Genomic DNA, 12,954 nt, shown 5'->3' with positions numbered 1-12,954 from the left:
GTCATCTAGAAAAGCTCTCCACATATACACCAAAGCTACAGTGGGCAGGAGTCTCCTTGGAATGATTTCTGTTTCTCCCAGTGGATGCAGAGAGAAGAATGACAGGATATAGATAATGCCTTGCAGGGCCAGCGACGTAGTTCTTTTGTCTCTGAACCTACCCAAGGCATGGGCACAAGATCTATTAGTGAAAAGGCTCAGTGGTTTATTCTGTTTCTAATCTCAAGGGGTTAGATGGGCTTACTTAATCAGCTCTTCTTTGGATAACAGAATCTTGATACTCTATCTTTCTTGAGGAAGAGCAGTTGGAAGATCTAGGTTTAGGTGCTGACTCTACCACTAATAAGCTGAAGAAACTTGAGGAGGATGCTTACATGCTATGAGCTTCAAGTTCCTCATTTGTAAAATGAGGATGATGACAACACTTATCCGATAGAGCGATTGTAAAGACCAAAAGAGGTCACTCAGTTGAAAGTGCTTTGCCCATAATAAAGTGCTATGTGACATCTTCCCAGACTGCACAGTTGAGATCTTAGTCAGAGTTAACTCTCGTAGCCATCTGACCTGCCACAGAAGTCAGAGTACATTTCATAAAATATGGCCCTTTTTAATATCTTGTTCTTCACATCGAGCATATGTTTCGTATTGTACCTTTATAACTCATGGCTAGAGAGCAGAGGTCATGTATCATATCTAGTCCCAATTTTCTGCAGCGGAGATGATTGATAAATACATATCAATGCTGTAGAACTATCCTATTATTATCTATTATTAGTGGGGCGTGGACCTGGGAGTTAAGACCTGCTCCTGCACTCCCTCACCCGGACACCCTTGCGGTTGGCACCAAGGCAGGAGGGGAGAGAAAGGATCGCCACTTGAGTCCTGGGCTCTGGCTCCATCATTTCTCATTGGTTTTCTCAATTGTGAACTGAACATCATGTCACCCTGGTCATTATGAGCAGTGGGAACTCCACTGAATGCACATGGGAAGCTTTTACAAACTATAGAGAAAAACATCAAGGTGACGGCCATGGCTATGGAAGCAGAGCAGTTGGTCCAGGTGGGGACTGATCGCATATCGTTTAATGTGACATGTGAGCCACCACCAGGGCACTCACCTGAGGAACTGGGGCTACATCTGGACCACGGGATGAAGGTCTGAGAGCGGTTGCTGATGGGGTTGTTCGCAGTGCAGATGTAGACATTGTCGGCATGCTGAGGGCCAAGGGTGAGATAGAGGAGGTGGGAGCAGTTGGCAGGGCTTGGCAGGATGACACCCCCCTCCTGGCTCCAGCTGTAAGTCACATGGTCCCCCTTCTCCACCATACAGGCCAGCATCAGGCTGCAGTTTCCATTCTCCTGCGTGGAGTTCAACACCTTAATTTCCGGCCTGGAGACCTGCTCTGTCAGGAGGGGGAGGGAGGAAGCCATCACTGAAATGAAGCCTCTGGAATTCTGACTTCACCTTTTCGCTAGAAGAAAATGCAGCCTAATGGCATTTTTCCCTCCCTGGGGGTCTGCTAATAAAGTGTGATTTATTTCTAGTGGAGACCACTACTTCACACCATCTCTCTCCCTACCCCCAGCCCATATTCCTTTCCAGGACCAACTTGGGATAAAGTAGAGAATAAAAAATTGTCTTTCAGTCCCCATCTACCAATACTGTAAGCTCCCCCCATCCCCTATTCTTCCTGATCTAGGTTGCTCTCCTGTATTCTCTCTGTGGTGTTTGCTGTCAGCTAATTCCCCATGGGTACTTGTCTTCGGCTAAAGGATTACTTCCTAGACCTAAAAGAATAGTGGTGGAATTTCATCTGTGTGTGTGTTTGTGTGTGTGTGTGTGTGTTTGTAGAAAGTGCTTTAGGGACTCTGATGAGCCACAAACCTCATCAACTTAAGGTAAAAGGGAAAGTCTTATTTATTTAGTAACCACTATAGGACAGGCATAAGGCTACAATTTCACACTCATCACATTCTTTAATCTTTTCAATGTAATTTCCCCAAAATTATGATAGATGAATAACCTGAGTCCCAGAGATGTGGAGTGTCTTATGTAATGTCACTCAACTTCTAAGCAACTGTGCCGAGATCTGAACCTAGGTGGTGTAACTCTAAAAATCTTTCTTTCTTTCTTTTTTTTTTTTTTTTTGATTTTTAGGGCTGCACCTGTGGCATATGAAAATTCCCAGGCTGGAGGTCAAATTGGAGCTATAGCTGCAGGCCTACACCACAGCCTCAGCAATATGGGATCCGAGTCACTTCTGTGACCTACACCATAGCTCACAGAAATGCTGGATCTTAACCCACTGAGCAAGGCCAGGGATCAAACCCACGTCCTCATGGATAGCTGGATTCGATTCTGCTGCGTCACAATGGGAATTCCAGCCTTTTTTTTTTTTTTTTTTTTGAATTGAGAAGAGTACCATGGTTGTAGAGCCCATATTTTCCAAGTTAAAAATTTGATCATAAAATATGAGAAGATGTGACAGTGACCTGTTTCAGAAAATGCATGTCTAGTCTTCTTGCTTGTGGCAACCTTGCTCTGGGGACTCTATCGAAGTGACCAGGACTTGCTGATACATGACAGAGGGCTGTGGGTACTCTGCATACGCTGGAGGAGAGGGAATGCTAGTGCTAGGGGAAGGGCGAGGAGGGTACTGCTATCTCTCTTGTAGGTGCCTGAGGATTTCAAAGAAACACTGGGTGTGTGGGGCTCCCCATTCCATCTTCAGAGATAAGGAAGTCACTGTGGGGGAAGCAGGACAGCCCACATGGCTACTATGATCCCTAGAAATTCAAGGGAGCCTCTGGACATAAGAGACAAACTCTGGGTGCATTCAAGAGGGGCTGGCAGTTAAAGAGGCTCAAAAAAAAAAAAAAAAAAAAAACCAGCACTGGCCTTGAATTCAGATGGATCTTCATTCTAGTTTAAGTTCTGCAACTGAACAATGTTATAACCAGAGGCTTTGTTTAAGCGAGAAAGATGTGCCTCATACAGGAGAGAGACGCCGCCGTCCTCATGCGAAAGGCAGGGCTTGGTGAATGGTGTGTGGGCTGGGTTTCAGCTCTCCTTTCAGGACCCTCTCTGCTGTGAACCACATATGCAGATGTGAATAGGCACGTGCAAACCACTTATCTCTAGACTTCAGAGTCTTTATCTGTGGAGGACAGATTGGGCTTGCTCAGTGGTATTCAAACTTTTTAAAAATTGGGGGAAAAACCTCCTCTTTTTTCAAGCAAAATCTTATTTGTAAATTGAGACCCTTGGGGCACCAGGCCCTCTAGCCTACAGGCAGCTGGGCTCCTTTCCTTTGGGAAATGGGGGTACAGGTAACTAATGCTAATCAGCTATCAGTATTGTGTAATTTTCTTTTTCTTTCTTTCTTTTCTTTTTTTTCTTTTTTGTTTTTTGCTCTTTTTAGAGCTGCACCTGCAGCATATGGAAGTTACCAAGTTAGGGGTCAAATTGGAGCTACAGCTGCCGGCCTACGCCACAGCCACAGCCATGCCAGATCTGAGCCATGTCTGCGACCTACACCACAGCTCACGGCAAGGCCAGATCCCTGACCCACTGAGTGAGGCCAGGGATCAAACCCGCAACCTCATGCTTCCCAGTCAGATTCATTTCCTCTGCGCCATGACAGGAACTCCACTACTGCATAATTTGGATGAGAAAAAACTTGTGAACCTCTAAAACTTCCTCCTGAAGCAGCTTTTAGCCCTGGACTTGATCTTCCAAGTTGCTTCCAACTCTGAATACCCTTTGCTTCTGGGAGAGGCCTAAGTTTTCAGGCAAGGAACTATCTTGTTCCTCTGGTGTAGATTGGGGAAGCCACCGTTATTACCATAGAGCTTCAGCTGCAGGCAAAATTGCTGGACAGAAACGTTTTCCTCCAGGCTCAAAAAGTACCAGCCCTCATCCTCTTTCTTGCTTTCCAGGATACTCAGGCTCATGTTTTCCAGGTGAAACGCATAGCCATCCTCCAGATAGCGTGGAGAACTCCCTTCTGGCAGATCGAGAGACACTATTTTCTTCTTGATGTTGTGGACGGGTGATTCTGCCATTGAGACCAGAATGTGGATGCTCTTGTTCATGCTCTTTCTTATCCCCTCGGATGTCAGGGGCAGTAGCACGCTGCTTCCCAGCCGCCCAAGGACCTTTGGGCAATTCATCGAACCCTCACCTGTGAAAGGCAGGAGAAGAAAGACCCTTATTGTGGAAGCCTTTGAGATCCACCTCCTGTCTGTGCATCAGGAATAAGAGACGGGAGGATCTCCTCTTCCTCTTGGGCTCCCTGGGGGTTGCCACCTCCTTAGTTTATGAGGATCACAATATATTCTCAATATTTCAAAAATCCCAATAGAAATCTTTTTTTTTTTTTTTTGGTCTTTTTTTGTTTTTTGAGGGCTGCACCTGCAGCATGTGGCGGTTCCCAGGCTAGGGGTCGAATTGGAGCTGCAGCCACCGGCCTTCGCCAGAGCCACAGCAGTGCAGGATCCGAGCCGCGTCTGCAACCTACACCACAGCTCACGGCAACGCCAGATCCTTAACCCACTGAGCAAGGCCAGTGTTCGAACCTGCAACCTCATGGTTCCTAGTCGGATTCGTTAACCACTGAGCCACGAGGGGAACTCCCCAATGGAAATCTTAAAATTACTTATGACAGAGCTGTCTAGACAAACTAGGACACTGTGTTTCTTTGGTCTAGGAGATTTATGGTTATGGTACCTAAGGCACAGAGAAGTTAAATGACTTCCCTAATTAATTCCTCGGCCAGACTTTTCACAGCCATTGGATAAATAGCATGAAGGATGGAGAGTAACTGAAAGGGAGTCTCAGCTTGGATGCCCAGGACACCAAGGTTAGAGAAGCATCATTTCATGATGAGGAGGAAAGAGAAAAGTCTGGGGGATGAGGAGTCAGGGAAGAGGTAAGCCTGATGTTCAAACTGTAGAATGCTAACTCTCCAAAAAACTTTTAAGATATTTAATTGTCCAGGGTGAGAAATTATTTTATTTCTCCTTTTCAAAAAAGCTGAGCCAACAGCAACCAAAAAAACCTCAAACCTGCGAGGGATCCTACTGCTGACTGTTTAACACCTCCTCTCTCCTCAAATATACAACCTCAGTGGTCTTCTCATTTCACTGATAATGGAGAAGAAACAAGAGAGAACTTCCATTTGTTTCCACGACCAAGTCAACCAACATCCTTGGATGGATGGCCTATGCTCCTGGGTAAGGCTGTCCAGGATAAGTGCTTCCTAATGGAGCACTCACCTACTTCAAGGCTTTGCTTCTGCAATTGCCCTCACCCTTGCATCAACAACTTTGTTTTTGTTATGGTATGTTGTTGGTTATTTCCATTAACACACAAAGTATCCACATGTAATTTTCCTCATTTTATTTTTTTTTTTTTTTTTTTTTTTTATTGCTAATATAATTGCCTCAGCCATTCCCAACACTTTATTTCTCTTTTAATTTTTTTTTTTTTTTTTTTTTAATTTTATTTTCCCACTGTACAGCAAGGGGGTCAGGTTATCCTTACATGTATACATTACAATTACAGTTTTTCCCCCACCATTTCTTCTGTTGCAACATGAGTATCTAGACATAGTTCTCAATGCTATTCAGCGGGATCTCCTTGTAAATCTATTCTAAGTTGTGTCTGATAAGCCCAAGCTCCCGATCCCTCCCACTCCCTCCCCCTCCCATCAGGCAACCACAAGTCTCTTCTCCAAGTCCATGATTGATTTTCTTTTCTGAGGAGATGTTCATTTGTGCTGGATATTAGATTCCAGTTATAAGTGATGTCATATGGTATTTGTCTTTGTCTTTCTGGCTCATTTCACTCAGTATGAGATTCTCTAGTTCCATCCATGTTGCTGCAAATGGCATGATGTCATCCTTTTTTATGGCTGAGTAGTATTCCATCGTGTATATATACCACATCTTCCGAATCCAATCCTCTGTCGATGGACATTTGGATTGTTTCCATGTCCTGGCTATTGTGAATAGTGCTGCAATGAACATGCGGGTGCATGTGTCTCTTTTAAGTAGAGCTTTGTCCGGATAGATGCCCAAGAGTGGGATTGCAGGGTCATATGGAAGTTCTATGTATAGATTTCTAAGGTATCTCCAAACTGTTCTCCATAGTGGCTGTACCAGTTTACATTCCCACCAACAGTGCAGGAGGGTTCCCTTTTCTCCACAGCCCCTCCAGCACTTGTTATTTGTGGATTTATTAATGATGGCCATTCTGACTGGTGTGAGGTGGTATCTCATGGTAGTTTTGATTTGCATTTCTCTTATAATCAGCGATGTTGAGCATTTTTTCATGTGTTTGTTGGCCATCTGTATATCTTCCTTGGAGAAATGTCTATTCAGGTCTTTTGCCCATTTTTCCATTGATTGATTGGTTTTTTTGCTGTTGAGTTGTATAAGTTGCTTGTATATTCTAGAGATTAAGCCCTTGTCAGTTGCATCATTTGAAACTATTTTCTCCCATTCTGTAAGTTGTCTTTTTGTTTTCTTTTGGGTTTCCTTTGCTGTGCAAAAGCTTTTCAGTTTGATGAGGTCCCATGGGTTTATTTTTGCTCTAATTTCTATTGCTTTGGGAGACTGACCTGAGAAAATATTCATGATGTTGATGTCAGAGAGTGTTTTGCCTATGTTTTCTTCTAGGAGTTTGATGGTGTCCTGTCGTATATTTAAGTCTTTCAGCCATTTGGAGTTTATTTTTGTGCATGGTGTGAGGGTGTGTTCTAGTTTCATTGCTTTGCATACAGCTGTCCAGGTTTCCCAGCAATACTTGCTGAATAGACTTTCCTTTTCCCATTTTATGTTCTTGCCTCCCTTGTCAAAGATTAATTGACCATAGGTGTCAGGGTTAATTTCCAGATTCTCTATTCTGTTCCATTGGTCTGTCTGTCTGTTTTGATACCAGTACCACACTGTTTTGATGACTGTGGCTTTGTAGTATTTCTTGAAGTCTGGGAGAGTGATGCCTCCTGCTTGGTTTTTGTTTCTCAGGATTGCTTTGGCGATTCTCGGTCTTTTGTGGTTCCATATAAATGTTTGGATTGTTTGTTCTAGTTCTGTGAAAAATGTCATGGGTAATTTGATAGGGATTGCATTGAATCTGTAGATTGCTTTGGGTAGGATGGCCATTTTCACAATATTGATTTTTCCAATCCAGGAACATGGAATATCTTTCCATTTTTTTACATCTTCTTTGATTTCTTTAATTAAGGTTTTATAGTTCTCGGCATATAGGTCCTTTACCTCTTTGGTTAGGTGTATTCCGAGGTATTTGATTTTGTGAGGTACAATTTTAAAAGGTATCGTATTTTTGTATTCCTTTTCTAATGCTTCATTGCTGGTATACAGAAATGCAACTGACTTCTGAATGTTAATCTTATATCCTGCCACTTTGCTGAATTTATTAATCAGTTCAAGGAGTTTTGGGGTTGAGTCCTTAGGGTTTTCTAGGTATAGAATCATGTCATCTGCATACAGTGACAGTTTGATCTCTTCTCTTCCTATATGGATGCCTTTGATTTCTTTTGTTTGTCTAATTGCTGTGGCTAAGACTTCCAAAACGATGTTGAAGAGCAGTGGTGAGAGTGGGCATCCCTGTCTTGTTCCAGATTTGAGTGAGAAGGCTTTCAGTTTTTCCCCATTGAGGATTATATTTGCTGTGGGTTTATCATAAATGGCTTTGATTATATTCAGGAATGTTCCCTCTATACCCACTTTGGCGAGGGTCTTGATCATGAATGGATGTTGAACTTTGTCAAATGCTTTTTCTGCATCTATTGAGATGATCATATGATTTTTGACCTTTTTTTTGTTAATGTGGTGTATGATGTTGATTGATTTGCGTATGTTGAACCATCCTTGTGAACCTGGGATGAACCCAACCTGGTCATGGTGTATAATTTTTTTGATATGTTGTTGGATTCGGTTGGCTAAGATTTTGTTGAGAATTTTTGCATCTATATTCATCAATGATATTGGGCGATAGTTTTCTTTTTTGGTGGTATCTCTGCCTGGTTTTGGAATGAGGGTGATGGTGGCCTCATAGAATGTCTTTGGGAGTATTCCTTCTTCTTCAACCTTTTGAAAGAGTTTAAGGAGGATGGGCACCAATTCCTCTTTATATGTTTGATAGAATTCACCTGTGAAGCCATCTGGTCCTGGGCTTTTATTTGTAGGGAGTGATTTTATGACCTCTTCAATTTCATTTCTGGTGATTGGTCTGTTCAGTTGGTCTGTTTCTGCTTGATTCAGTTTTGGCAGGCTGTAAGATTCTAGAAAATTGTCCATTTCTTCCAGATTGTCAAACTTATTGCCATATAGTTGTTCATAGTATTCTCTTATGGTTTTTTGTATTTCTGCTGTATCCGTTGTGATTTCTCCTTTTTCATTTATAATTTTGGTGATTTGGGTTCTTTCTCTCCTCTTTTTAGTGAGTCTGGCCAGGGGTTTATCAATTTTGTTCACCTTTTCAAAGAACCAGCTCTTGGTTTTATTAATTTTCTCTATTGTTTTTTGAGTCTCTATTTTATTGATTTCTTCTTTGATCTTTACAATTTCCTTCCTTCTGCTGACTTTAGGACTTCTTTGTTCTTCTTTTTCTAATTCATTTAGGTGGAGGGTTAAGTTGTCAATTTGGGATCTTTCTTCTTTTTTGAGAAAGGCCTGTATTGCTATAAATTTCCCTCTGAGCACTGCTTTCGCAGCATCCCATAGATTTTGAGAGGTTGTGTCTTCATTATCATTTGTTTCAAGATAGTTTTTAATTTCCTTCTTGATTTCCTCATTGACCCATTGGTTTTTTAGTAGCATGTTGTTTAGTCTCCATGGAGTAGGTTTTTTCTCTTTCCTTTTCCCATGGTTGATTTCTAATTTCATGGCATTGTGGTCAGAGAAGATACTTGAGATAATTTCTATGCTCCTAAATTTATTGAGATTCGCTTTATGTCCCAATATGTGGTCGATTCTTGAGAATGTTCCATGAGCATTTGAGAAGAATGTGTATTCTGATTTTTTTGGATGTAGTGTCCTGAAGATATCAATTAAGTCTAACTTTTCTATTGTTTCCTTTAGGATCTCTGTTGCTTTATTGGTTTTCTGTCTAGAGGATCTGTCCATTGATGTGAGGGGGGTATTTAGGTCTCCTACTATGATTGTATTCTCATCAATATCTCCCTTTATGTCTGTTAATATTTGTTGTATGTATCTGGGTGCTCCTATGTTTGGGGCATATATGTTGACGATAGTAACATCCTCTCCTTGGATGGATCCCTTAATCATTAAATAGTGTCCTTCTTTGTCTTTCTTTATGTCTTTTGTTTTAAAGTCTATTTTGTCTGATATGAGCGTTGCAACTCCTGCTTTTCTGTCATGTCTATTGGCATGAAATACTTTTCCCCAGCCTTTCACTTTCAATCTATATGTATCTTTTGTCCTAAGGTGAGTTTCTTGTAGGCAGCATATTGAAGGTTTTTGCCGTTTTATCCACTCAGCCATTCTGTGTCTTTTGATTGGGGCATTCAGTCCATTGACATTTAAGGTGATAATTGATAGATGATTATTTATTGCCATTTGATCCTCGTGTTCCAGTTGATTCTATGGTTCTCCATTCTTCCTTTCTTTTTTTTTTTTTTTTTTGGTTGGATGGTCTCCTGTTATTATCTGCTTGAGTGTATTTTTTTTTCATTTTTTGCAAATGCAATATTTGGTTTTGGCTTGTGGTTGCCCTGTTTTTTAAGTATGCTAACCCCTTCCCATAATTGTGTGTTTTAGCCTGATGGTCCTGTAAGTTCAAACACTTCATTATTATATTAAAATTAAGAAGAGAGACATACATACAAACAAAAAGGATTATTTACCTCCTAACATCCCTTGCCCACATTTTATGGTTTTGATGACTCTTTTATTTTTTTCTTTTTAATTTTATTTTGTTTGAAGCATGTTCATGATTAAATCTGTATGCTGGCTTATTTGAATGACTGCTCTCTGATTGTATCTTCCTCTGTCCTAGTTCTTCCTCTTCTTCTTCTTCTTTTTTTTTTTTTTTTCTTTTCTTTTTTCTTCCCTTTCCTTCCTTTCTTTTGGTTTAGAGAAGCCCTTTCAATATTTCCTTTAACCTGGGTTTTGTGTTGCTGTATTCTTTAAGTTTTTGTTTGTTGGGAAAAATTTTTATTTCCCCTTCTATTTTAAATGATATTCTTGCTGGATAAAGTATTCTAGGTTGCATATTTTTTCCTTTGAGCACTTTAAATATCTCTTGCCATTCCCTCCTGGCCTGTAGTGTTTCTGTAGAGAAATCAGCTGATATTCTTATGGGGGTTCCCTTGTAGGTAACATTCTGTTTTTCTCTTGCTGCCTTTAGGATCCTCTCTTTATCACTAACTTTTGCCATTTTTATTATGATGTGTCTTGGTGTGGGTCTGTTTGGGTTCAGTTTGTTTGGGGCCCTCTGTGCTTCTTGTATCTTGAATCCAGTATCCTTTAGATTTGGGAAGTTTCCAGCGATAATTTCTTCAAATATATTTTCCATTCCCTTATCTTTTTCTACTCCTTCTGGAATTCCTATTATGCGTAGATTGGCTCGTTTTATATTATCCCATAGGTCTCTTATATTGCTTTCCAGTTTTTTGATTCGGTTTTCTGTCTGTTGACCAGATTGAGTGATTTCCATTATTCTATCTTCCATATCACTGATTCGTTCTTCTGCATTATTCATTCTGGTTTTTACTGCCCCTAGTTCAGTTTGCATCTCTGCAAATGAATGTTCTAGTTTTTCTTGGCTCCTCCTTATATTTTCTAGCTCCTTTCTGAGGGTATCTGCATTGCTGTTCATATCTTCTCTTAATTCCTTCAGTATTTTCACTATTTCTCTTTTGAACTCCAGGTCTGTCAGACTGCAGAGATCAGTTTCATTGTTGACTGTTTTAGGTGAGTTCTCCTGTTGGTTTGACTGGGGGTGGTTTCTCAGCTTCTTCATCTTGCTTGTTGTCTTCTTTCTCCTGAGGGAGTTGTACTCTCCGTTATCGGGTAGTGTTTGCCTTGTCACTGCCGTGGAATATTTCCTGAGGGCTGTCGTTGTTGGTCAATCTTTTTTTTGAGGCAGTGTGGCTTTTCTGGAGTGTTGATGGGACTAACAGTGTTTCTTTGAAGCAAAGGAGGACTTCCTGAGGGCAGACAGGACTGGGAGGTCCACCCCACGATGGTAGCAGATTTCACTTGGTTCTCAGCACCCCCTGGGGTCTTGGGCGGGTAGCAGGGCCCTTGGAGACTCAAGAGGTTCCTCCCCAGGGCAGCCCGATTCAGAAAGACCGTCTGAGATCTTTTCCCGATTCCGCCAGGCTTGTTGCAGCTTTTCTGGGCTGCAGGGGGTCCTGCCTGGAGCTGGCAGTCCTATGCAGCTGGTCCACTAGGTCTCAGCACCCCTTGGGGTCTTGGGCGAGTAGCAGGGCCTTTGGAGACTCAAGAGGCTCCTCCCCAGAACAGCCCGACTCAGAAAGACCGTCTGAGATCTTTTCCCAATTCGGCCAGGCTTGTTGCAGCTTTTCTGGGCTGCAGGGGGTCCTGCCTGGAGCTGGCAGTCCTATGCAGCTGGTCCACTAGGTCTCAGCACCCCTTGGGGTCTTGGGCGGGTAGCAGGGCCCTTGGAGACTCAAGAGGCTCCTCCCCAGGGCAGCCCGATTCAGAAAGACCGTTTGAGATCTTTTCCCGATTCGGCCAGGCTTGTTGCAGCTTTTCTGGGCTGCAGGGGGTCCTGCCTGGAGCTGGCAGTCCTATGCAGCTGGTCCAATAGGTCTCAGCACCCCCTGGGGTCTTGGGCGGGTAGCAGGGCCCTTGGAGGCTCAAGAGGCTCCTCCCCAGGACAGCCCGACTCAGAAAGACCGTCTGAGATCTTTTCCCAATTCCGCCAGGCTTGTTGCAGCTTTTCTGGGCTGCAGGGGGTCCTGCCTGGAGCTGGCAGTCCTATGCAGCTGGTCCACTAGGTCTCAGCACCCCTTGGGGTCTTGGGTGGGTAGCAGGGCCCTTGGAGACTCAAGAGGCTCCTCCCCAGGGCAGCCCGATTCAGAAAGACCGTTTGAGATCTTTTCCCGATTCGGCCAGGCTTGTTGCAGCTTTTCTGGGCTGCAGGGGGTCCTGCCTGGAGCTGGCAGTCCTATGCAGCTGGTCCAATAGGTCTCAGCACCCCCTGGGGTCTTGGGCGGGTAGCAGGGCCCTTGGAGGCTCAAGAGGCTCCTCCCCAGGACAGCCCGACTCAGAAAGACCGTCTGAGATCTTTTCCCGATTCCGCCAGGCTTGTTGCAGCTTTTCTGGGCTGCAGGGGGTCCTGCCTGGAGCTGGCAGTCCTATGCAGCTGGTCCACTAGGTCTCAGCACCCCTTGGGGTCTTGGGCGGGTAGCAGGGCCCTTGGAGACTCAAGAGGCTCCTCCCCAGGACAGCCCGACTCAGAAAGACCGTCTGAGATCTTTTCCCAATTCGGCCAGGCTTGTTGCAGTTTTTCTGGGCTGCAGGGGGTCCTGCCTGGAGCTGGCAGTCCTATGCAGCTGGTCCCCTAGGTCTTAGCACCCCCTGGGGTCTTGGGCGTGTAGCAAGGCCCTTGGAGACTCAAGAGGCTCCTCCCCGGGGGAGCCCGTCTCAGAAAAACCGTCGGAGAATTAGGTCGATCTATTCACGGCCTGGCTAGGCTTGTTCTAGCTTTTCTGGGCTGCAGGCCTTTTCTAGGGGGCTGGTGGTGTTTGGTGCTGCTCTGTGGAAGTGTAGCCCCTCCAAAGGGCAAGCAGGCCTGTGCAGGGAGAGCCCCTGCGGTGGTAGGCTTCAGGCAATTGTTGAGGCCAGCCCTCCTGGATGGCAGGCAGCCCCAGGTTCGGCGAGAGCGTAGGGGGTGGCGGGGGTGGGGGGAGGGAATGCACTGGGAAGCACAGCTTT

At 43.8% G+C, this 12,954-nt stretch overlaps 1 protein-coding gene across 3 annotated transcripts in view; it reads right to left on the bottom strand.

Moving 5' to 3' along the window:
• Positions 1-12,954, bottom strand: part of SLAMF1 (signaling lymphocytic activation molecule family member 1) — a 45,068-nt gene that overhangs the window by 22,880 nt on the left and 9,234 nt on the right. For 2 of the 3 annotated variants that reach the window (NM_001243820.1, XM_085020615.1), the window contains 2 exon segments: positions 1,119-1,403; positions 3,846-4,184. In NM_001243820.1, coding sequence (NP_001230749.1) covers positions 1,119-1,403; positions 3,846-4,184 — 624 coding nt within the window. 3 annotated transcript variants of the gene reach the window in all.

This window comes from Sus scrofa, chromosome 4, assembly GCF_054392235.1.
Source record: "Sus scrofa isolate SSC_HxYL_T2T_F1_AM1 chromosome 4, Sscrofa_HxYL_maternal_Yorkshire_Landrace_v2.0, whole genome shotgun sequence".
Taxonomy (NCBI): Eukaryota; Metazoa; Chordata; class Mammalia; order Artiodactyla; family Suidae; genus Sus; species Sus scrofa.
This window is presented reverse-complemented; position numbering and strand designations above follow the sequence as displayed.